Genomic DNA, 26,481 nt, shown 5'->3' on the forward strand with positions numbered 1-26,481 from the left:
AGTTAATGTTGTTCAATGTCAGGAATAAACATCCCTGTTAACGAGCATAAAGCATTTTGTATCCATCAGGGGAAAACTTCACTGGGCCTCTGAGCTTGTTATGTGTCACTCAAAAAATGATCCAATAGCATTCGTAATGCTGCTAAAGCCCACCCGTTGTTTTCTGCCCTCAAATCCTGCTGTGCTTGAAGATGTGTTTGCAGCAGCAAATTATCAAATTGTATTTTTCATTCTCAAGGGTTGTCACCAGCCTTGCAACAAATAGAATTTGCCAATATAATTATGATTACTAGAGAGAAGGTAATGAAGCAGAGGTGATATGAGGTAAACAGGGCTGCTCCCACCAAACAAGGGGGCTGAACCTCTTGACAAGTATCACTTTCTTAGTTCTTTATGTCTAGCCAGGACCCACATTGACTGATAATCAAGCTCTGTACAAACAAAAACGTTGCTCAAGAGAAGGAAGTCATTTGTATGGAGAGACAGTCAGAGTTCAATAGACTTTCTGTCATCAACTCCTTCTGCTGATAAAACACACGAGGCAGAAGGGCGAAAGGGAGCCATTTGCCGAGCTGACAGATTCCATCATGGATGATTTTAGCATACCTGAACACTGCTCTTTCCCTGCCTTTTGCATGCCCTCTGCAAGCAGCAAGGGTGATGAATCAGGCTTTATGGGCCTTCAGAATACCAGAGAGGTCAATCTGTGGAAATGGCTGTTAAAATCCGACATAACTTGACCAGGCTATTTGAACAAGCTCGAAGCCATTCTACACCCACAGTCCAGGCTGCACATTTGTATCGTTCTCTAATACTTTGCCCTGATAAGCTGCTCCATGAGTTCTCGAATAACAAACTTGGTTGATACTATAAGTTATAGTGGAAAACAAATATTTCTCTCTACAACTGAGTTCGTGATCTGCCTTGACTTGCTCCCTGACTTTTCGCTGCTGCTTGCAGTGATGGAAGAACAGTTTCTTATCTCAGGCTCAATTATGATGAGTTTTCTTAAAACCACTGTTTTGTTCATTGTATGTTAGCCATTATACTGGCAATGCCCTTAGAGTCGAAGAAATAAATAACAACAAGACAAGGAGAGAGAGACAGTAATGAAATGATAGCGTGTATTCTTTCCTGATTTCAAATACAGTGGCTGTAACAGGAGGAGAACATGTTGTGCTATCACAATGTTTCATTATTATCCAAAGTTGATGAGTTAATCTCTTTCCCTTTCATTACTAAACCTACAAAAGCACTGCAGGCAAGCAAAATATACACACACAAGTTAGGAAAATTAAAAACCTGACAAATAATAACTTAATCTGAAAGTTATTAAAGGATTAATCTGAAAACCACAATTAAGCAACAGAGTAAATTCATGAGATAACAGAAATGAAAAATCACAGACTGCTGTGTTGCGTATATACAGGAAAAGTTGTAAATGATTATTTAAATTTTAGTGCAGTGATCTTTAGTATTACCAAAGACAGCTATAATCTGTGCTCACATAAACATGTAGCAGAAATGTCCCAGTGTACAATAACTAATAAATAACACCTTGGTTGTTTTGCAGATATTGGTGTGACAAAATAGTATGGGACATCCATTTCTATACTGCTTATCTATGCAGGGTCGCAGGAGGGCTGGAGCCATGGGCAGCCACATGGGCACTGGCTTATTTTAAAGGACTGCACTGAATCCTCAGGGCCCAGTCAGACGTTTTGACGAGTGCATTTTAGTAGTTGGAAAACAAGGTGCACCTTGTTGAAACCCACAATTTAATTAAAAAAAAGAGCAGTGTGGTGTTTTTGAAAATTTATTTATTTGCTTATTGCCATGAAGTAAAGTAACACTGCTCTTTCTTTTTGCTAGATAGAAACATAAAAGATCTGCATAAAAAAAAAAAAAATGAAAGGTAGAGGGCATTTCCTCTTGCTCTGACTGAGGGTGATGGACTGGACAAATCTCAAGTGCTGCTCTAATTTGCCTCCAGGCCTGCTGTTGGTAAACTGAAATAGCTCCGGTTATCCATAAACAGCCAGCACTACTTTCTCCTCCATGATTGTTGTTTATAAAAACTTCTCATAACTCTAAAAGCCCCTTAATTTCTATTTATATATGTCCATCATGTTGCCTTGACAACAGACTTTACAGACTATGGCTAATCCATAGTGCAAGGAGCACAACTGCTGGGCCTTAGAAAAGGCCGACTGATGCACTAAAAATGGTAATATTACCTGGACTTGAGTGTCTGATGTCTCTTCACTCTGATCTTCCCCTGAATATTTTGTTGATGTTGTGAAGTCGCATTTTCACACTCGTGCATGTGTGTGGTTTGTGTGTGTGTGTGTCTGTGCATTTTGCCAGTGGACTGGCAATCACAGGGAATAACACAGCTCCATGATTGCACACTGCCCTTGAAAAAAACCTATTCCCAGCTGAACTCAAAACAGCCCGAAGCCTTTCTAACCAACTCAATATTTTTCATGTATACATTCTGCTATAGGTGGACGAGAAACGAGTATTTGTGGCATGGAATTACACTACGACACCTACAATATCTTATACTAAATTCACCCACACACAAAATCAATCATTATAATGCAATGAAGTTGTTTGCATTCCATCCAGAACGTATTATCATATGTATAGAATTAAACTCTTTGTATTGTGAACAAATGTGCTTTAGTACAACCCAGGTTAAGTACCATTTTCATCCACATGTCAGTTGGTTGGGTCTTTTTTTCCTGAAGCATTTTAGATATGACATGCTTTTTTCTTCTTGTTAAATGTCACTGACAGGTTTTGACATGAAAACTTAAGTTAGCAGTACCCAACCTGTCATACTGTATTTGTAAACAGCTTACGTTTTCTTCTCCGAGCTTAGGGGAAAGGAGGTGAAGCCTGACAGCAGACAAGGGTTTTTAACAAACATCCCCACATGCATACATAATGCCATGTTTCCACAAAAAAAAGAGAAAGTTTTCCGCTCCATTTAATGCATGGTATTTCTCTGAGCGCCCAGAAGATACCTTCTGTCCACATCTTTTATGGGCTGCATGTACTATACTTAGCAACCCCCAGTCGTATTGTATAGCAACACAGTTTACCACTCCCCTTACCTATGCATCAAGGGAATGAGTGATTTAGTGTAATGAGACAGTGCCTCCTGAGGAATCCATGTACCCATCCAGAGTCAAAGTTTCTTCAAATAAATCTATCTCATGATGAATTACCTCAAGTTTTTGCACGATGAACTTTAGTTGGCCGGTCAAACTTTGGACGTCGTGAATCGGCTACAGCTGCTACATGCTGAGCCCATGTTGCGTGGACATTGATTGATGTAGCTAAGTAGTGCGATTGCTGTCCTACACATGGCTGGTAGAAATCCTGTGGATTTCTATGGCTCAAGCAGGTTTAACTCATCAGCAGAATAAGAATCTCTCGGGCCCTCAGGGAGTAGGGCTGGGGATACATCAAGGGCAGGTGTGAAGAGACAAGTGACCCATGACCTTTGCCTCCTACTACCCTGACCTTGGAACAAGATTTCTGTCTTCGAGCTCAGGCTTAAATCTTCCTCCCTAGATCAATTTGATGATGTATGGAGGGTTAGGTAGGAATCTTGGGATAGAAGACCAATATCTAAGTATAAAGAGACACAAGGGACAACATGTATCTGTAAAGTCACTTCTCTGTTTTCTACACATTTTACATCTGCTTAACTTAGCAAAAAGAAAAGTGACATGGCATTCCGATGGGAAATGCCTCAACTTTACCGTAACTGTGATCGGTATATCCTCGCATATCATTTGCTTAATGAGCTGTATTCAGAATTGGCAGCTTCAGTTAGGACTTTTGCTATTGGATGCTATTGTTTGATTTAAAAATCTTGGCAGCAACTCAGAGCTATTGAAATTTTCTGTTTCTGTCTCTAGTCCATACTGCTGAGACTGCAGAAATGTACTGGTAGTATGCTCTTTCTTTTTATGCGGTCATTTGTCCACCAGCTGAATAAACAACTGTAACATACCCATATTCCTAAAGTGTTTTTAAATGTGTTTTTGTGTTGCTAACCAGCTCATTCTTAATATATTTTGGGCTATGGTAATTACCATCTATGAGGGCACATTTTCTACTTTACAAGGAAATATAATGTACTGTACAAGAGGCAGCACTTCTCAGACAGATCAGGTTATTGTATTATTTGTTAACCCTAATGCCCAGTCACAAATGTGGTCACACAAATACACTCAAAAAGAAATAAAACAATCACACTGACTTGCTAAGCGTATTTTATTATTTTGTATAATTTTATACTTGCTTCATTTTAATCCTTCTTTGCTTTTGCAAACATAATAATTTTGTTCTGTGCTATCAAAAATGATGGACTTTTTTGTAAGATTGGTAATTATGTGCATAGCAAAAGGTCGAATGACAAGAGAGACTTAAATCTCATTAAACAGAGAATTTCATTAAACACTAAAACTAAATTATTTGTTGTTAACCTTAAAGTGCTTAAAGTGGTAATCTTCAAGCTTTCCCTTTCTCTACTTATACAACATACAATTTTGATGACTAAATAAATTCACAATTTATTTACTACATGTATATGAACATTCTATTTTTACACAGTATGTACACTGGCACTTGTGACTAGGTGTCCTGCGTGGCTAAAACATCAACCAGGTGGTGGTTTGAAATTTCTCACCTTTGGAAGGAGCGAAAGTAAGCAGATGGCAGGCCTTTAGGGTCCGTAGCACATTGTCGACAACGAATTACAGTCCAGAGGGGAATGGGATGGCTGATAACCTCCATCCAATGGTTCCATCTGCTGAATCCTAAGCAAGGACAGTGCAAGCAGACATGCAAACCCAGACACTGACATCTTGTAAGCCTGATGTGGAATTATACAAAAGGTGAATGGGGGAAGAATCGTTAATTGTTTTTAAGGACGTGTTGTGTAGTTTTTCTGAGAAATATGTTTTCACTTGTTGTACTGCTGTATATCACAATTTCACAAAGTAATATTTAAAATGAGGCAGGAGTTCCCAAACCATTTTTTTTTTTTTTTTTGCAATTTTGCGATAAGTTGCTAATTGTTAAACACTAAATTAATTTTTTTGTTCAATGAAAGTTCTGACTAGTCGCACTTTTTCTGAATCACAATGAAAGCTCACAATAAAAGAGTGATGTTATAACAAGACATTAAATGGTCATTCAAAAAAGGATTCAGTCTGCTGTTTGTACCTTCACTCAAAGCAATCTCCAGGCTATTTTCAGGTCACCTATTCAAAGCCCCTCTGTACGGCTGTTTGGGGTGATCTAAAAAGAAAAGCTTTAGAAATAGTAAGCAACAGTAATTGTTAGAAAGAAAAAAAAACATGCCTTGCCTGTCTTTTGTCCCATTGAAACAAAGTGGTTCGTCTTGTTCTATACATTCACCAGGTTTCAAAACAGGCTTTCATTACAATGGGACTATCTAAATCCTATTGTGGCGGAACAAGGCAGTGTTCTCTGAATCAAATAGAAAAGGAATAATGTTGTGTCTAATTGGAGTTCCTTCATTATGTTCTCCAACTGGGTTTAATCTAGCTCCATTCATGCCCATGCTAATCACAACATAGTCTTTGCTGCAGAATAACCCGCCAAACATAATTCAGGCTATTATAATTACACAACAGGCACTGGCAGGAGTCTCCAAAGTCATCAGAATGAACTACATAGACACAGTTAGTTGTTTCAGTGATGTCTCAATATTTTAGGGCTACAAGAAAGAGTGGACAAGAGAACGTTACTTTATCCAGCTCCACTAAAATTGCAGCCAGTGCTGCAGCCACTCACTCGCTCTCTCCACAAAACCTGCTGCCTCCACAATATTGTTCAGTCTATTTGTATGTGACAGGGGGTCCACTCTCCTGCCACGCTTCTATGAGGAGCGGGTACAGTAAGAAATCAAAGCCTCTGCTGAAACAACAGCTGTTTCTACTTATGTAATGGCTGCAGGATGACTGTTCATATCCTGGCTTGTTGGAGCTGTCACAAATCATTAATCTTGGGCCTGTCTGTGGGGCCACGCTGTCAAGTTGTTTTTGGACATCTGTGGCTAGACAGAAGCAGGACTCATCACTTAAGCAGGCACCTCACAGCTTTACAATCTTGCAGGATATCTTAAAATAATCTGACCTCACCTGCAGCTCTTACTATTTCAGACTGACGCATGTTAATTAAATGACACTAAACCTCGTCGTTAGTGTGAGGCTGGTAAAGATAGATAGATAGATAGTCAAAAAAAAGTAATTATACAAACAATACATAACCCGATTTCCTCTTTCTTCCCCCCCTTTTTCTCTTTTGTAAGCATTGGAGTGTTCAAGGAGGAAGAAAAAAAAATCACATTCTGACAAGTGAACACTAAAGAAAGCTGTTGCACATTTTTTTTGATGTTGGGGTTTATGTATGTCGTGCGGTAGTGCTGGTAACACACTGCAAGAGAGAGCCCCGCAGAGGTACCTCAGAACCAAATAGCACATCAAGGGGCTTAGCTGCAGCATTAGTGAGGTCTTAAGTAAGTTTCCAGTACAGCACCAGTGAAAAGAGACACTGAGAGCCTATATGCCCTCTACTGGTGGATAAAAGAAGAGAATTCAGAAGTGTTTGTGACTTCCTTATGTACTCTCTTGACATAATGTGCTTAATATTACTTACTTACAACTTTTTATGACACAGATATTGCATATGAATAATACAGATGAATACGTGGTGTATTATTTTGGTGTACTTGAACAATCTTCAGATCATTTTGTTCTGATGTCTTGCAAGTTAATACATTAACTTTATTTAACAATTACAGGTGTTAATGTGTTATATATTTAAGTGGATTTAACTACTGCTAAAGTGAATTATAATATGTATTTGATTTTGAATGGATTGTGAAGATGGAGGCACATTGTACAGGATGTGAATGCATTTAAATTTTATATTCATAATTTTTATCGACTTATTGCTGATATTTTACAAATGAGAACAAATGAATTAATAAAAGTATTGGACCGTTAAAGTGAGATCCACAGTTTGGCACAACTCATAATTGCTTTTTTAAAAAGTAGCCTTGGAAGTAATTAGAGGTCAGAGTAAAAACACTAACCGCTCAGATAATCAGCCTGCCATTAACACCTTTGGGGCTGTACTCTGTTATCAGGTTGACCCTGCTTGGAAAATACACTCTCCCCGCCTGATTTGCAGACTTTACTCTTTAAGCATGAAGTGTTAGTGGATTGATTAGTGCAAAGGTCATCATGTAATACTGCCAGCATAGTCGTGGCCCAGGAAGTTATTGACTAAACAAAATGGATGGCGTCATACTTTTCAGCAAGACAGTTGTTTAGCAGCCCCATGTTGAGCAGAGTGAACTAGCTGGGCAGCCTTTTTTTTTTTTTTTTTTTTTTTGTCAAAACAAAATCTCCTTTTATTGCTTGACCTTTCATGGTGGTCATTGACAAACTTGTGATTGAGTGTGAATTTCATTATGGAAAGAAACTCATCTTTATTGATCAAATTAAGAGGCAGGTTGCAGGAGGGGAGAAAAGGCTGACAGGTGTATTCTGGTGAACATAATCACATTCATCGGGCTCCAAACCACCTCCTCAACTCAGCAAACTCTCTTTCTTTTCACATTTCATTATGAATTTGCTTTTCTAACATTGTCGACTAATATCTTGTTTTAAATAAATTTTTGACAAGGAAAAAGAATATTGCATTCATGTAAGACACACCTTTTGGTTATGTCCTGACCATATGGTCAATGTTCATTTGGCAACAAGTATACTGTGCAAATAACTGTGAATAATATGACTGCTTTCACATGCCAGCGCTTTGACAGCTTTAAGGAAAAAACAATACTTTGCTTTCAGTGGGAAGTCATGCAGTTTTATTTATGGTTAATTTATTTACACTATTTCAGCTTCAATAATTAATGCACCATCAATGGATCATTCTTTTCATAAGGAGGGAAGACAGCATCCTATTTAATTTTGTTATTTTCCCATTAAAACCTGAGGAAACATCAAAGGCAGAATGATTTAATTAACAATGTGGAGAGTCTGTGTACAGCCGTCTGCATTTTGCAAATTACTCTTTGCTGAGAATAAGAGACTTATCAGGCCCATACAGACATCGCTGCACACCTCAAAAGAAGTTGTGTTGACACAAGGAAGGGGAAAATACACGTCTCCCCCAGACAGAATTATCCACTTCACAGGTATTTTCAGTTTACAGTTTCCTAAGTTGAAAAATTAATACCCTTTCTTCTTCTGCCAGTAGAGTTTACAATTCTTTGTTGTGTTCTCTGTGAAGTGCAGACTGAACGAGGAACAGACAGGGAGTTAAGTGTCGTATATGGAATATCATTGTGATTGTTCCTTATAGCATTTCAGTTCTTGATAATTGTTTTTGACGGGAAAGTGTTTCTTGAAAAGCTGTTTCTTAATGATTATTCCCCTCTTGCCACTTTGGATTTTGAAGCTTTCGGTCTGTTTATCACTACTTGTGGCTACGATGTACAATATAGCCAAGCGAAGCCAGAGAAGTGCTCTCGACATGTTTAATAGTGAAAATGAACAATATTTCGGATGAGAATGGAAAGAATACCAGCTGGGGCATGTTAACCACTTAAAATGGTAATTGTCCCACCTTGCTCTTTAAAGTCCTATATGAATCAAAGAGCAATTGAAATGAAGGGAAAGGGAGCTGCCATATTCCTGGCTGTGAAGAGAGTTTGTTTAAAGGTCTCTCGTTCTAAATTGTTGCACAAAGTTGTTTTTTTCAATGTCTCCGTGCTATCTTTGAAGAGATATGATGTCTGATTATATTTACATAATGAATTATGAATAGAAAATGGAGTCACATGCTTGCAAATTAGAAGAGTAGTTTATCTCCTTGTCAAAGAGATGGTTGGTTAACACCCAACCTTCCACAAGTCTGACTTCTGTGTTCTGCGTATGTAAATAAGAAACATTGTAAGTAAAGGTGGATGTGAAAGAAATGTTACAAACCCTGCTGAAAGAAACCAAGAATGACTGACAAAATAAAGTATATTCTTTGGGCTGTATCCCCTAATGCCTTTCTCTTGCTGTATGGACAACTTGCAGGAGAAGACGCCTGATCCAACTTGTGCTTTAAATAATAAAGCAGAATATCCAAACTTATCCTTTCAAGATGAGAATGAAACCTAGAAAAAAAAACAAAACAAAATAAAATAAAACCCAAGACAAAAACCAAGACAAATGCTTACAAGAGAAAGAATATCAAGAGAGAGGGGAGGCGAAGACAGAAGAAGGGAGACAAAATGATGTTATTTTCTTTCTAGGGGTGACACTTCGAGCAGATTCAATATTATATCTATGTTTTGTTGCCGTTTCCCTCCTCCTGCTTGACATTTCTAGGTTAGAAAGTGCCTATTATAGCTCACCATTGCCATGTTTCACTTAAATTCACATTAAGGTATTTCCACAGATATGATCATTTTTGCTGCTGAGGAGTGATCTTGTTCCCTTATTCTGTTTATAAGCAGGCCACCACAGGTGAAGGAAAGATCGAGTGAGGCAGAATATTGTGTTGACAGAAATGTCACATTTGATAGAATCGCTTTAATTACACGCATGTGCTAAATTGCTCTTCAGTGCCTGTACATTGTGTTGGCTAATGTCATGCTTTGAATGACGTTCTAATACATGTTATTATTTCATAGGACAATGAGGAGAAAGCATCTTCATTTTAATTATAGCATGAATCAATCATGGATGACCTTTAGTAACATTCGATGAGCAACCAGTTTCTTGTAAAGAGAAACAATAAAGTCATCAAAATATGGTGACAGAGGCTTTAAAGCTAGCATGGAACAATGCATAAATAGGTTTTTACTACTACTATTGCAACAAATACTACTGCTACTACTATTAATAATCATAATAATAATAATAATAACTTTACCTAGCTTGGCCATTTTGTCTTGATTTCCACTCCTGATTTTGACTAACACCCTGCCTGTTTATTGCAGATAATGCTGGGGAGGGGAGGGTGCAGGGTGAATGTCATCAATCAGCATTAACCATCAGCTCTAAGCTATTGACTGATGATTCACCATGGAAGAATCTCCTCTGACTCTAAAATGAAAGGCAGGAGGAGCAGCAGTGGCAACGTGAGGCAGAGACACTCAGTTGATTGGCACCTCATTGAGTCTGGCAGGGGAGCCTTTGATTGCACTAGCTGTCAATATCACATAATTGTTTTTCTTACATACATGGTGCCCTTTATTTATTTATTTATTTATTTATGCAGGGTCTGCTATTCCGTTTTCCTGTGTGGTATTGTGCAGCTACTTTGTGGACATTTGTTTCTTTTGTTCTCTACCCTCAATACATACTCAATATGCCATTGTACCATCAGTGCATTAAGATTCACAACCCATACTAGACAGCTAGATTAGCTGCATATGGCTGTAAATCTGTCCTTCACAGCTACCCTAGGGTGTATCAGAGGAGCCAGTTATGCCTTGAAGCTTTAATTTGGCCTCTTTCAATTATCACATTAAGTATGTTACTTGAATACATATGCTGAGCACACAACTGTCTTGACAAGGGTGAACTCAGTGTGTATTCTCTGAAATCTGGCTAAAATTGAGTTGAAATTTCTTCTTAAATGGCACCCATAACTGTTCAGGACTGAGATCGCAACCCTTCTCTCCACCCCAAGGTCAGTGGAGAAGACAGGCTTTAATTGAAATTGAAACTGTCTACCTGATAGTTTGAAATAATTAGCAATATCAGCGCGGAGAGGAAGGAAGGAGAGGAAGAGTCGGGAATGATGAAAAATAAAGAGGGCATCAGTACCAGATAAAAATGGCAGACTGGCGGCAAGTCATCAATTCTACTGAATTGAATGTCACTGTGATTGACTGGACTTGACTCTGGATGTCACAGATGAAACTCAAACAAGTAAAGTAAACAAGACATATGATACTGAAACATTGCCAGAGGCTCAGAGAGGTGACCAGCGAATTTATTATTTTCTCAGATAAGGCAACTGTGTTGTTGGAACTGACATGCTTTGACCCAGGATCTCATGAAAGACCACTAAATGTTCATGGAAACTTAGCATCTTGTCTCTGGCAAAGTTATTATGAAAGCATGGCTCCCAAAATCATGTACCCTGTAGTAGCAGCTTTCTCCTCCCACCCGTAAAACAAACTCTGCCACCCTTCTGCCCTGAAAGACTTCAGAAGTCACTTCTGCAGGGCCCAACATTTCCGCACCAGTTAATAAAGGGGAAATGAATTGTATCAGTGTTTCTGTCTTTGCTCATAGTGAATAGGAAATTATCATAGAGATGGGTATTGGTACCTTCACACAGTGAATTACATAGAGAGGGAGCTGGTTCCTCTCCCTGTCACATATACACGCACTTGCTCACACATGTGCACGCTGGCATGCACGTGCACACCCATAAACAGCAGCTTGAAATAGACTACAGGATGAAATTGACTATAGTGATGTCATTGTAGCAGTGGTGTTGGTGGCGGTTGCGAGCCAGGAAGCCCTGGCAATTTTCTCCCGCAATTCTGCAAACACCCGGACATGTTAGTGACATTTAGGGGTTTTTTTTTTGTTTGTTTTTTTTTAAAAACTGCCTCTCTCTCCATGCCATCCCCAGGCTCTACTAAGACATGTCGACATTAGAGTCGATACCAGATGCCAGACAGAGGAAATGTGACATACCCTTGCCTCTTTGTGGGTGTTTGTCGCGTTAGAGGAGGACGAAACAACTGACACAAAGAGGATGGCACCTCGGGATAATATATACAAGCGTCCTCCGGGCCTGACAGGCACACAAAATCAAAGATGTGGGGTGTTAATATCTGATAGTTAGTGCTCTGGGCTAAACAGCATAAAAGACATTGAGGTCAATGGGTTGCTGGTGGTCTCAGGGGCAAAATAGTTCTGTGACTATTTCCACCGTCTCCTCCTCTGTGGGCCATTGTTGCCACAAGAGCATTCTCTTCGTGATCATGGACAGAACACAATCAGCGAACCTACTTTTTATTTGATTTGATTTGATTTGATTTGATTTAGACCGTTTATAAGCCAAACGTGCTGTTAGATAATATATTCAGATCAGATGTAAAACAATGATGGCAAACCTAGTCCAATGTATGATTAACAGGAATAAAAGTAATTATTTTTAGGAAGCAGCCAAGCTCGATTCTTTATTATGATCAATAATCCAATAACAAATCTGTATGCACTTTGTCAGTATAATGCTGAGCTGAATCCTACCTAAGTATGTCCTAATTACATTCAGTTATAATTACATTTACACTTACATTTATACATCGTTTAAAAATGCCTGAGTTATAGTACTCATAGATCACCACCTATCTTTATTATGTGCTACAGTTAACAGTACTGTGATACTGGTAACACTGGCTGCAATGCCAATTAATTGTGTTTATGTGAGGCTAATAGTTTTTATGGTTTTACGGTCTGAGAGTGAAACTGTAATGAATGGTTTGTTTAACTTTAAGTGCCGATGCAAACAGCAGCGAAGTGAGGCTTCTGCTATCCTGGTAAGCTGAAGCCACCACAGCTATTTTAAGTATCAAAATCTATTAAGTATCAAGAATATTTTATCAGTTCCGTGTTGATTTTTTTTTCTTCTTCTCACATATTCTGAAATATTTTCCTGTCTTATTGCATTATTTATGGGCTACACTTTATGCCTTTTTGCTTATGTTCCAGCAACTGCCATTTTACTCTCTCTGTCTCTCTCTCTCTCCCTCCGAGTGTCTATCTGTATCTGTCGCTCTCGCTGTTGTGAATGTTAGTGACAATGCCTGCACTCAGCTCACCCCCAAATAAAGTATGCAGTGACAGAAACATTAACACAAGCCACTGAGTACCTCTGTGATTTTAGCGAGAGCATATCTGTCAGCAAGGCCCGCAGGAGTAAAAGGCATATACTGTATCTGAACTTTCAGCGACTGGTATTTCGGTGTAGGATTGTGACAGTCAACATCAAAACAGTAAAAGTAAAGCTGTGATTTATTGACTGTCCCGCTTGTGTTTGCTTTCATGTTTGCCAGTGATACATTATATGACTTTTCCCCTGCTTTCAAAAACATGGCGATGCGGATGAATTAAACATGTTAAGCAGGAACAGGTCTTTCTCTGAAAGCCTTACCCTTTTCATGATAACCCCTTTTTAGACATTCAGTGGACTTATCACAGCGTATAAATAGGACAGAATTCATTATTCAGGGGAGGTTTCAGTGAAAAATTAATAGTTGTCCCTGGAGGAGGGTCTGTGGCACTCCGGAAAAAGAAAACCTTTAAAGTGTACATGCACAGGGGGATCTGGAGAGAGTCTGCCCCTCATACTAAAACCTTTACCATGCTGCACTACCCACTGATATTGCAAATATAAGTTTGCCTAGTACTAATGACTGTGACTAATACCGTATACAGTCTGCATTCATGCCTAAGCTATCCTCAAAATATTTTGAAGATGGGGAAAGAAAAGGAAACAGAAAAGCAGGGTAGCATGAATGTCGACTCCTGATGCTCAAACCTCATAAAGATTACACATTTTCAGGATTGCCTAGCAGGATAAAGCACCAGGACATGAGCTGTTGACATCTGAACACTTCTTTTTTGTGACTACACTGAATGATTTCAGTTAGAAATATCTCACTGCTCAATAAACACACACCCTCAGAAAACACAACAAAAACTGTACAGCAGGTCTTCCTCTCAGGTCTGCCATATAAGAGATTACAATTTTCAGCATGCCCAGATCACTCATGCATCGATATCATGCCGCCGCTGGTGCTGAGTGGTTTTCAACCTGCCAGTTATCCACTGAAAGATGGGTTTCACAATGCCTTTGTATCCACTTCGTATCTGCCTGGCCATGGAGGCAATAACAGTAATGTATGGCTAAAGGAAAACAGAGCTAATCATCAATGACTGCAAGATATATAGCATATGCAGTGGCACCTTGTTTATTACCCTCTCCTGCTGAAGCCATCGGCTACACAGACAGGCTGCCAGATCCAAGAGCTTCTTCAATGTTAATTTGATTCATTCTTGTTTTCCATAATAATTGGGGGCAATGGGTCAGTGTGATGAATTTGCTTGTTACATGACACAGGATGTAGCACAGTGGCAGCTGCTGTACAGTTTGTCTCTCCAGTCTCTCTTCCATCATATGAAGCAGAGGCCTCATTTTTTATTTATTTGTTTGTTTGTTGTTTTTTTTTTTTTCTTTTTAATCTCTGAAAATATCCAGTAGCACGATGGTTCCAAATGCAACAGGTTTAATTCTTCTCTAATTCTTCTCGCTTATGGTTCAAATTAGCTTCTAATTTGATTTTAAAAGGAAAACTTCAAGTGTCATAAGTGACATTTACGTTTTTAGATCAAAGTAATTTCCACAAAATTATGATTGTTTAGATAGTATTCCTGCTGGAACAATCCAATCTCCTTGCAAATATCAGACAGCTTTGTCAGGTCCCTCCTAATCAGTCTATTTTCCTTTCTTTTTTAATTCTTCTAAAATATTTTCACTTCCTTTTCATTCCACTCTCTTTATTTTCATTTCCCAGATGTCGCATTATCTACACAGTATGGAAACGTTCAGCCATTCATCCTTGTGCAATGAATTTTAAGGCAGATTCACTTCTTTTCTTTTTTTAAATCTTATAAATATACATTTATGTATTGCTTCCTTGTCAGCATATCCACAGTATCGTCCAGCCATTCACAAGCACAGACTTGTGTTTGAGATTTTAAATCTAGAGAACAGGTGTATGTGTGTGTGTGTGTGTGTGTGAGAGAGAGAGAGAGAGAGAGAGCTTGCATGCGCATTAACATGAGCATGTCTTGTGCTTGACCCCCCACAGAAACCCTGTACTTCCTCCTCTGTGTGTCACTGTGGTGATGAGCGTTGATTGCAGATTGTTATGGTGTTTGCACCTCTCATCTGTCTGGCCCATGCTGGGTATTTGGCCAGGCCTGATTGTGTTGATGGTGACACCGGCATCTTGTCTTCAGGAGGGGAGGACCAATAGTGGTCCAGACATAATGAAGGAGATGTAATCAACCAATGTCACACACAAAAAGTCAAGTGTCAAGAAGAAAGCTGTTTCTGTGTTCTACCTCCCCAGCTGTGCTCTCTGTTGATCACACAATTGCAGTTGTTCATGCTGGGGCTTTCTTTTTTGTAAACATTTTATGCTGAGGCAATATAACAATTTGAGGAGTTTTTTTTTTCCCTTGGACGACAAAGGTGAATCCAAGATAAAGGAATTTACATTAAATTAATTCTGTACATTGTGTTGGTGTTGTTTATTCTCAGTGGAGAAACGACTTCTTTAACCTGCAACATACTTTTAATCAATAGTAACAAAAAGAAAGAAGAAAGTGCTTGGCACTGTGTTGTTCAAGAGATCCTTTCTCTCTTTGTGCACTTTGTCCTCTCCCTGTGCTTTGTCATTTGTTTTGGTGTTCTAATCTCAACCAAGTCAATAATATTCTTTGTTGTCTGAAATTGTGTGTCGGGAACAAAAAGCCCTCCTCCTTTTGTTGAAAGTACCTGTCTGTGACTTTTCACTCTCACTCAGACTCCCAGATAAAGTAATCATTAGATGTTGTTTTCTGCCTGCAATTACTTTCAGTTACAATGGGTCAAACACTGGGAAAGCAAAAAGGGTCGAGAGTAGACAAGGCTAGATGGATTACAGGCGAGGAACTGTATAGGTCCCACAAGTGCTGATAAATACGTATGTGGCTCAGAGACTCACCGTGTTCAGCAGAGTCTCAGTAAATGCATCAAAAGTAATTAGTCTAGAGTATATATGGACAACCTCACTCCCCTCTTATCTGAGTCACATTGTCTTTTTCAAAAAAGGCCATTCATTGTATGTGGCACAATTTGCTTTTAAAGGTTGAAAAAGAGAAGCAGTGGCCTTGCCATTTCTTGTTTTATCTCACTTCACATCGCCGCTGAACAGCATTGCTCTGAAATTTATGTTTCAGTGGAAAAATCCACCTTTATTGCTGGTGACTCATTACAGTTCACTGGCACGCTGCTCTTAGACCATGTGATCGCTGATGAAGATGGTCATTAGATGAAGACAGACTATACAGAGATAGTTCTTTTGAATTCACATTCTACAATAAAATCTTGTTTGTAATTTTACAGTCGCTGTCTGCTTCAGCTCCTTATAGACACGTGTCAGCTTCCAACATGACACCTCTGACCTCAAGCTTTTACTGCAACAATGGAATATTTTCCAGCTTCTCCACGTCCTTGTCAGCAGTGACAGTGACAGCTCTTATTGCCTTCACCATAGGGATAATACTGCACTACACCATACCTTCTCCTGATGAAAGTAAAGAAAACTTGACATGCATTGAAAAGTTAATTTTCAGACTCATTGTGGTAAAGACACAGAGAGTCACAGACCTTGTCTACATGCCTGCATATTTTTATTTCATTGTGAAAATAATCTGTATGCAGGTCTAGTAAGTACTGCATATATTTATATATATTCATCCATTCATGTGGAAATCTCACAGGTTTTGTAATATCTTCAATGGATGAATCGACGTATAAGTACACATCATCAAAACTATGAATCAGTCATAAATCAGCATCACAAGTATGAGCCCAGAGAAACAGCAAGGATGGTGAAATGCATGAAGCATTTAAGCCTGCTGTCTCATATTTGTAATTCTGTGAAAGAGAGATATTAGTCTCTTCTTCAAATGATGATTGCCAGAACTGTGATGAAAGTAATGGCAGCTCTCTTTTCAGCGCAACACCAAGGGGTTTTAATAGCGCTATTATTATTAATGACCAGCCATTTGCTTATTCAGATTGCACTTTTGGAGTGAGTATAAGGCCGAGTGAAGTGATAAAGTAATTACAAACCCAATTATTTCTACTGAGATTCTATTTGTTTGAAAGGATCTTCCATATTCTTGTGTTTCTGTCTGTCGGTCTCCCTCCAGGAACGAGACACATGCTCATGTACCCTCTGTGTCTTTTTTTCCCCTCCCTCTCAGTCTCATCTCATTCATCTCCTATTCAGACAAGAACATAATATGACAATGATAATACTTTTGCACTCACGATAACTGTAGTAGTTCTCCATGATTGTTCAGTAACTCTTGATCAATGTTCTCCATTTTAAACATCTCATACAGCTGAATATAAGCCTCTTCATTATTTTTTTTTTACCATTAAACCTGTTGAGTCCAAATTAATTGACAGTGAAAGGGGCAGAATTGCATGTGGTAATGAAAGGTTTATTTTCTTGGCATAGTTACAATCTGGAGTATGCATGAACCTTTGCACAAGAAAAAAAGCTAGCTATGGAGCTTTCTAAGATTCTGTACTCCACGCCAAGTAAAACTCTGTCATTCAAAGCATCACTTTAAATATTATCAGCAAAATTTTCTTCAAGTATCAAAAGTAAAAGTATTCTCTGTGAGAATGTAAGTGTTTAACAATCATAACTGATTTTTTAGCTGCATTAATGTGTAACCTGCAGAGAATCATTTAGTAAGATCATCATATGTTTGATGCATTGCTGTCTTTTTAAGAACCACCCATCTCTAAGAAGTTAATTTTTCATGAGCTCTTTTTAGCGTTGTGACCAGTCCTTCTGTTGACCAGAAAATTCAAAGCTTGCTAAATATGAAGATACAAGTTTTTCCATTTGACAGGAAGTTGAACTTGAAACATTGTAATTTAAAAGTTAACCAGCTGCTAAAACTCAAGAAGGGAGCTGACAGATGCTCAGTTACCTGGTATTTTTACTTAAGTACCATACTTGAGTAAATATACTCTGCACTTTACATTACTGATAGTAACCTGCCCATGTATCAGAATAAAATAAAAGAAAGAAAAAAAAAAACTTCAGTTCAATAGTTCATATAATTTAATTATGGCCGTAACCATACTTACATGGAGACAGTCTGCAGGATGAAATAAAGCTTTCATTTGACAGTACACTTTCATACATATACATTTCAGGCTAAAAAAATCAAAAGACTGCTCCAATTAACACTGTAGGATGAGTCAGGGGCCTCGTCCACCTTCCTGATGGCTGTTTGAGGAATTTAATGTCCTAGATGCATGCAATTATCCTTTTAATTAGCAATAATGAGTTTGTGCATGCTGAAATAATAAGCTGAATCGTGATGTGTGCAGACCTTAATGTGATGCTCATCAAGATGTAACTAGCTCTGTCAGTAAATATCATCAACTGTCATGTTAAATATCTCATACTATTGTACTGGAAAGCCACAATCAGCTGCCTAATATGTTTCCTGGCTGTGCGTGTGCATGTTTCTGCCTGTCAGAACACACACTTGCATTAGTGGATTTAATGGCCATCAGGGGGAAAAAAATGCGAGAGACTGAATGCATACCAGCGCAATAAAAAGGTCAAATATACACAGAATGGCAAAATTTCACATATCTTGTTGTTAAGGTAACACTTTAACAACCTCAAGGGACTGTTGACAGCCTTGCAATGTTTGTCATGGCTAAATTAAATCATTACAACATCACACTGATACCGGATCATAACCAATATCTTCACATTACCTACTGTGTACAGTAATCTTCCCATTAGCATGCTGAAGCACGGGCCTGTATATTCCAGCCTGTATTAATATCCAAAACAGGAATGACCATACACATGGAAAATGTAACCAGTGCATTCATCTGTATTGTAGAAAACTGTCTCAAATCAGGACAGGATAAATCATCAGCATTCCACCTGAGTGGTATTACAAAACGTATTTGAACGGAGGCGGATACAATAAGTGGAACACAGGAAGTGTAATGCAATCCAATACAACAATCTTGCAGTTTTTGCCAAAGGTTTCAGACAGTCTTTTATTCAGCTTTTAGTAGGCTCATGTCTGTGAAGGTGTGCCGGACTGCATTAGACTGAATGTTGCTTATTTGATAGTGGTGCTTATTTTCCTGCTTACAACAACATAACTAGTCTGAACAGAAAAGTAATAGAAGTATAGTTTTGTATGGCTACTGAATGGGATCATATTGCAAAATATTGCTAGCATTCAAGATATTGTTTCCCTTGTATTTCTGGATTTATTTTTTTATTCCTCAATTTCTGGATTTTTTTGTAATCCTTTTTTGTTTCATGCAGAAATTTCACACCTCTCAGATACTCACACACATGTCCAGTGTTTATACAAGCTGTAATGTTTGACCGCACGTGTGGAAGGTCGGCTGAAGGTGGATGCAGCAGCGTTCGATGTTTGGCTGGCCAAAGGATGTGTTGATGTTGCAAAACATGATTGCTCTAGGCTACCACTGATACTGACCTTGCGCATGACAATAGGATCAACTAGAAACCAAGAACTGTGACACAGCAGGGTATTAAGAAAAACACAACAAGATCACGGAAAACAGATTACCTGATGACAGAGCAGTGGAATTAGCCTGCAAGCTGTTTGAATCAGTATATCAGTTGAGTCACTCTTAATTTTCAGAGTCAACTGTAGTTGATCGTTTGAGGTTTGGGGGAATATGTATGAAGTGTTCAATCAACTCTACAGAGTAACTTAACAGGTATTACTTTTTTTTTTTTTCAACCAGAGGACTACTGCTCAGTGAAGATGAAGCATCTCAAATGAGAACAGCAGGTCTGATCCCAGTCGTGCTGTCTATTAAACCAAATTGTTTGCCATTATCCCCACTTGTCTGCCATTCAAATTTCCTTGAAGGAAAGAAGAAAAGAATGTTTTCAGCATCAGGGGATCCGTGGCGTCAGTGATGTGTGATTCCAAAAGCTCCGCGGGGTACAGTTGTTTCCCCTGAATACAAAAGACAACGGCATCACAAGCAGGCTGCGGCATACCTCTAGCTGACGAAAGCAGCCAGAGCTGTCAGCGACATCACTCACGTGCTCCCACCCTCCCCAACCCGTCGCCGCCTATCCAAACTATCCCGCTAGAATAGAAAATAGCACAGGCCCATGTCATTTGGAAAGGCTAGACGTGAAATATTGCATACAAAATTTGGAGGTTCTCAAGGCTGTTGACACCTGCCGTGAGTTCAAACTTTGTGAAGTCAGGGAGCCACGGACTACCTTTCTTTTACAAAGCACACTATGTTAAAGACAGCTTCACCTTTGCCTACACTAATCATTTGAAGTTTAGGAGCAGGGAGGAAATCTGGCATGTTTTATTTGTGTGTCCAGGTACATGTTTGAGGAATGAGAAGTTCATGCTTACAGCATTACCTCATCAAAAATGGAAGTACTCCGAAAAGATCAAGAAACCTCACAGAGAGATTGAGTCAGGGCACGACCAAAACTTGGCCAGGCTCTATTGTGCTAGCTCAGAAAATGAGAAAGCAGCATCCATTTTTGCCTTAATGAAGTTAGTGACCCTCTGAAAGGTGACACATTTACCACCCAGAGGATTTATACACTCCTGCTCCAAGGCTCCAGTTCAATATGGAGAGGACAGATTTGACTCCACGTGAGCACTCCAAATATATCCTCACAATTTATACAGGTGATTCATTTTCAGACACCGCTCTCATAATTAAAGTTGGTGCTGTGCTATTCAATCTGCAGTGGCACAGGAATACAAAAAAGTGAGTGCTTTGTGCCGTTATACAACAATCTGGATGGGTTTGGGTGGCTGGATTGCTATTGCTAATGTAAGCTGATCAGAATATTCATTTTCATTTTGTAAAATGCCTTAAAACAATAAAGAATTTGAATTTACAGATTCCCGTGAAGTAGAATTACACAGAGCATGCAGAACTTGTGTGTGTGAAAGAAATAGACTTTGTCCCTGTGTACCAGGGTCTAAGACCGCTTAATTATTTACAGCATTCTTACTTATGCAAATATACTAAATAATTTCTACATGACAGCTTGAAGCTGAAGCCTAGAGGAGTGATGTGATGTTTGAATGAGAAGCCACGTTTCCTTTGCGTGGCCTAGGAAACATAACACTGCAGGCTCCTGGTTGTCTTGGTGCAAACTGTTTTACATTCTAATTATCTGGCTTGACAGGCTTTATTGCTGAGGCTCAATGCTGAGGCCTCATCCCAGACTCATTCCACATGTGATGTCAGTGCCGGGATAATGAGATAAGATAGTTTGAGTGCTTAGCCTTGCCTAGTCGCCTTCTCATTCAGTTTTCAGTTCCTTCTTCCCTTCCATGAATGCAGCTCAAATGCTGCCACAATTAACTACGCCTATTAATTGCACCTGAATATGATAAAAAATGCTCATAGGATCCTGTGATAGCATTATTTTTCTCTCCATTTAGGTTTCCTTTTTTTGACCATATTTTATATTCTGAAAGATCAAAAAGGTTTAAGGTGTGCCACATTGACAGCGATTAAAATAAACAATGCTTTGTTAAGATGTTCATTAAATATTTAATACAGCAAAGCCAATCCGAGACACAAACAGCAAGACATTTTTTTCTTACTCTAATTAAGCCACAGGGAATTCCTTGCATATTGTAGGTAAACAGACAGAGTCATGGGAATACCAATGGAAATTAAATGCTCTGCTGGTGTTTTTCTCATTACAAGATGAAATGAAACATTTATCACTGACTTTCATTTCACTAAAAGGCTGACATTTTGTAGGTCAACCACTGATAAGGCGACAAGTTTCTTCTATTTACATTATCATTCATAAGTTCTTTCAGTGCTTTTACAGCACTGTCATCACATTCCAGCTGCACTGTCTGTATATGCTGACCTGTTGGACTAACTATGTTGTTTTCTTTTCTCTTCTTTTTCTGCAGCCATAGAGGTGAACCTGCAGAAAGCCTTGGCTGAGGCCTCTGAGACATGTACCCAGGAGTGTCTGATATTGGGCCACTCCGACAGCTGCTGGATGCCCCCAGCCCTGGCCCAGTTCCAGGGTTCTGGTAACAACAGCCCCACCTCCACCCCTACTACCACCACCATCACTGGTACAATGCCCTCTTTTGGCTTCCAGCAGAGTTTTGCCCGGGGAGCCAAAGTTAACATGGGCAGCATGGGGGTCATGGATGGTCGCCACACCCTGGGCAGATCTGTGCCCAAAAAAGATGAATTGGACAAAGGGAACAACCGACCACAGTTCTACAGCACCCTGGATAGACACTGCAGTAGTAAGAAGGAGGACCCCGTCAAGGTCATCCCCCTGGCGAGCTTCTCCTCCCCTGAGCAGACCACTGGTGGGGGCAGCAGCTCCTTCTTGCATGAGCACCAGCTGTAAGAGTAAAAGACAGATCTTCATTGCCCTGACATACATGTGACTCCATCCACAGACGGCTTTTTGTCAGTGACTTTATGGTCAGTGTGTATGCGTACATGCGGAGGTATGCATAATTTGAATAACTCAGACCAGTTCCAGCTCAGTTTTGTTAATGAAGACATCTGAGAATCAATCATGATGATGTTGTTCAGACAAAATCATATGGGATCAGTCTGACAGCTAAAGCACTGGAAAGGACATGTCAGTCTTAACATAGCAGGCCCATGTATAATAAATAAAGGTAGTTATACACCAAAGTAGTTCCATCATAGAAAAAAAAAAAAGAAAGAACTTTTGCTTTCAGTTTAGTATTTGCTTAGTGAAAGAACAATGTACGCTTTAAGCTCCTTGGGCCCACCTTTGTGGAACTGTGTTCTAAAAGACCGTTTCGTCATACAAAACATGCAAATACAGTACTTTGTGTTGAGTGAGCTAAACTGGGCTAAATGTTAATTATGAGCTCTGGGTGGATGGTGTTTTTGTTCAAGTTCTAGTGAAGTATTGCTCTGTATAACATGCAGCACAAACTCCTTTGGTGGTGGAAGATATTTCTCTTGTCTTGCCTGAATGTGTTTCAGAAGTCTATTTTGGTCAGGGGACTGCAGAAGGATAAAAAAAGTCTACAAAAATATCTAGGCCAATGGTAGACGACACCGGTAATCTTTTGCATTCTTCATTTCCACAGTGGACCAGTACACAAATTATAAAACAGAGCCCAAAAACTCCTGCACACACACACACACACACACACACAAGATGTTTTCCATATGGTGATTGCTCTATGTCTGCCAACTCTATTAAGAAAATGTTCACAAACTATCTCAGTAGCTTAGCCTTGAAAGGCACAGACAGATGCGCTTCAGAAACAAATCCTTTGTTTCCTTCCCTTTGTTTCTATTTCTCACATTTTGCTGCTCAGAAACACTCACATGATAACAGCTATGGAACCAGCTATGAAATTTTCAGTCTAATTACTTTGATGTGTGATCTCAGTAGATATCCTCATTGTAGCTAGGTCTGGAATGGTTCTCTTGGCCGGCCAAAAACACGCTCTGCGTGTGCAGAGGCAATGAAAAGGTTACTCAGAAAAAGCAGCTTTATACACACCCTCACTTCTCATCATATCGTTAATAGTACCTTTTGTTCCTGCTATTAATTACTATTATGTGTCTTCATACAACTCATTTGGGGTGCATAGTTTCCTTTACCATATTTTACAATGCATTAACACTGGAAGTGGGTTTTTTTTTTTCATAAGAATAGGTATCGGCCCTATTTGAAAGGACTCCAGTCAGGCTGCCCGTCACCATAGTCTCATTTCTCTCACACACACACAGAATCACGGACCATGTGTGTAAACTGTACTGATGATGATAACTACTTCAGACTAACTTGCTGCTGTAACAGATTGGGTGCAGTATAATCTATTGCTACAGCGATAAGTGACTTTACTGATATCCATTTTTCTTTCCAGTAACATCCAAGCCAGGTGTCTACATTATAAGGTACCGGTATATGATTCATGCAATTCATTTTCTTGTACCATCTTGCAAATTTGGACCAGGCCTAAATCTATAATGTAACGTGGTACTCTCGAGGGAAGATGCAAATTGTGTTTGCATGCTCTTAGCTACCACACCTATTCTCTCCGATTCTTAAGCTGGGACTCTTATCTTTATAAAGAGGATTTATCTGAGATACACTGAAATGATCACTTAAGGGAACAGTGTGTCAAGGACACAGAAAGGGGCAATTCAATTTCATCTCAGTCAATTACAGAAATGAAATTAATTCAACACTGGCAACTTAAATAAATTCTCCTATAAATGTCCATTGATGAAAATGTCACTGTTTGGGAATCCAATTCCAGCTCATTTACTAATACTTTCTCCCTGTCTCACTTTTTATCTCATTCAATTGTTATCGTCAGACCAAATGGTATAAACAATACATATTTAATCAAAAGGAGAACATATCAAAGGGAACAAATTCAGTACATGTGATGTGATCCAAAAGTTGCCTCAAAATCCTTCATATTTTCAGACCCTCTTTACAAGTCTGGAAACTAACCTTTTCTGAGAAAACATGTCATTCATTAACAATAAGAAATAAAGACATTATCTGTCATTGGAGCGTTTATAAATATGACAGGAAACTATGCCCTTCCTCACAATATGGAGGGAGAGAATATCCATGAAATATATATCGGAAAATACTCTGTCACACTGTAATCAAAAACGTGATTGCTTGAAATTATTTATACAATCACATGTGTACAGTAAGCACAATACTACCTATCTGTAACCCTCACTGTGTTTTAACTTACTCTGCCTACATAACTCCTATGTACTATAATGGTGCAGCAGCTACATCAACTGAAAGACAACTTCTAGAGGAAATAGTATAATATCTGCATGAATGTACATCTGTAGGATGTTGCTTTTGATACCATCGTGACTTTTTTTTTCTTCAACTGCAGTCCTGTTTTGTTTTACCATGTGCCCCTCTAAAGGTATAAGTAGTGGTGTTTTATTTATTTTTCAAACAAAGAGCATATGATATGAATGTGGTTCCTCCAGTAAGTAGTGTCCCACTTTAACAAAACACATAGTGAAATAGGTAAAATGTCAAAGCTGATCACAGGTTTCCACTTTGCATGAATCTGTTCTCACTGTAATTTTCATATTTTTCTATTTACCTCGGCCCTAAGCTAATACATTAAACAGAAGATTGCTTTTTATTTTTCTGAATTTTCTATTCAAAATGTGTGTCACAATTAACATGTCAACTTGCGTCTTAATTTGCATGAACTGTTTGGACTTCCACAAGGCATTTTGACACTTGACTATGTAGTTCATGCATCCATCATGAATCCATTAGATTCAGTGTCAGTATTGATGTTTACTGCTCCACCTGTTTGTCTGCATTATGGAACAAAACAAATGTTGCACAGTGTACACATTCAAACTTTGTAAGGTGTGCGTAACACTTATGCCTCTCCATACACACCAATATCTATGCTGTCAGGTAAACTGGACTTTAAACTGTAAATAACAGTACCCCCCGAAACTAGTATAATGGTTACAAACTGGAAAAAGACATATAGTAAAGACTGATAGCTACAGGCTAAACATTGGAATTAGCAATGCTGATAAAAAGGAAAAAAAGGTAAAACTTAAGAACTGATGAGATGACAATCTCTGTTATAATGTAAATGGATACATATGCATAATATTGATGGGAGTTTGTTTGAATGTGTTTATAGATTATCTTGTATGTGTGTGTGTGAAGGAGACTGTGTGTCTCCTTGCATGTATGAGTGTGTGCTTGCGTGCGTGCACATATGTGTATACTGGCATGCACTTTGCCAGGATGTTTTATGTACACAAATGTATCTTGTACAAAAACTATATGAAAATATAAGACTTACGTATATGCTTGTAAATTAGTCATCAGTGAGTCAGGTCAAGTTTGCTTTGAGAGAAGGCTTCAATGCTTGCCAGCAAATCTGTATTGGTCAGTTAAAGCTATACAGTCTGTGTTGTCATGCCTTTGTACGATATCCCATTTAAATCTCTGAAAAAAATGACGTTCCATGTGGAAAAACGATTTATCTTGTCATTGAATTTTACTTGAGCCATTAAATATTGAGTCTTCAAAGTATGCATGGATCATGCTCGTCCTTCATTTTATATTGTTGTTTGGTTCAGTCGTTCTAAGAGCGTTGCCTTATCAGTGATAGATGTGACGTGAGAGCATACTGTCACTGTATTCCAATTATGGCAATTACAAACTGATTATATAAGGCCCATCTGATTGGATGTGGCATTTCACCTTCATCATTTCTGGAAATGAGTATCCTTGGGGAAACCTCAGACATATGTGTATATATTTATTTGAAAAGAAATAAAAACACTATTAATAAACACAGTAATACCATGGAGATTAGGGGTTTTACTATCCCTGCGTGTCTCTTTTGAGGCACAAATAGTGCTTGATTATATTTACAGCAAACAAAACACAAGCTTCTCTCTTCTACAAAGGGAAATACCCCACCATGTTTCTTTTGTATCTAATGATCAGTTGTCGGTACGGAAACACATACGTTTATA

The 26,481-nt window shown here is 38.8% G+C and overlaps 1 protein-coding gene across 1 annotated transcript in view; it reads left to right on the forward strand.

Annotated features, from left to right (window-relative positions):
* The window catches only part of pcdh11 (protocadherin 11), a 120,656-nt gene extending 94,641 nt beyond the window's left edge, over positions 1 to 26,015 (forward strand). Inside the window, exon 7 of the mRNA XM_046406256.1 lies at positions 21,873 to 26,015. Within this exon, the coding sequence (XP_046262212.1) occupies positions 21,873 to 22,330 (458 nt within the window). The 3' untranslated portion in view covers positions 22,331 to 26,015. The remainder of the gene's footprint in view (positions 1 to 21,872) is intronic.
* The last annotated feature ends 466 nt before the right edge of the window (positions 26,016 to 26,481 follow it).

Source organism: Scatophagus argus, chromosome 12 (genome assembly GCF_020382885.2).
Source record: "Scatophagus argus isolate fScaArg1 chromosome 12, fScaArg1.pri, whole genome shotgun sequence".
Classification (NCBI taxonomy): domain Eukaryota; kingdom Metazoa; phylum Chordata; class Actinopteri; family Scatophagidae; genus Scatophagus; species Scatophagus argus.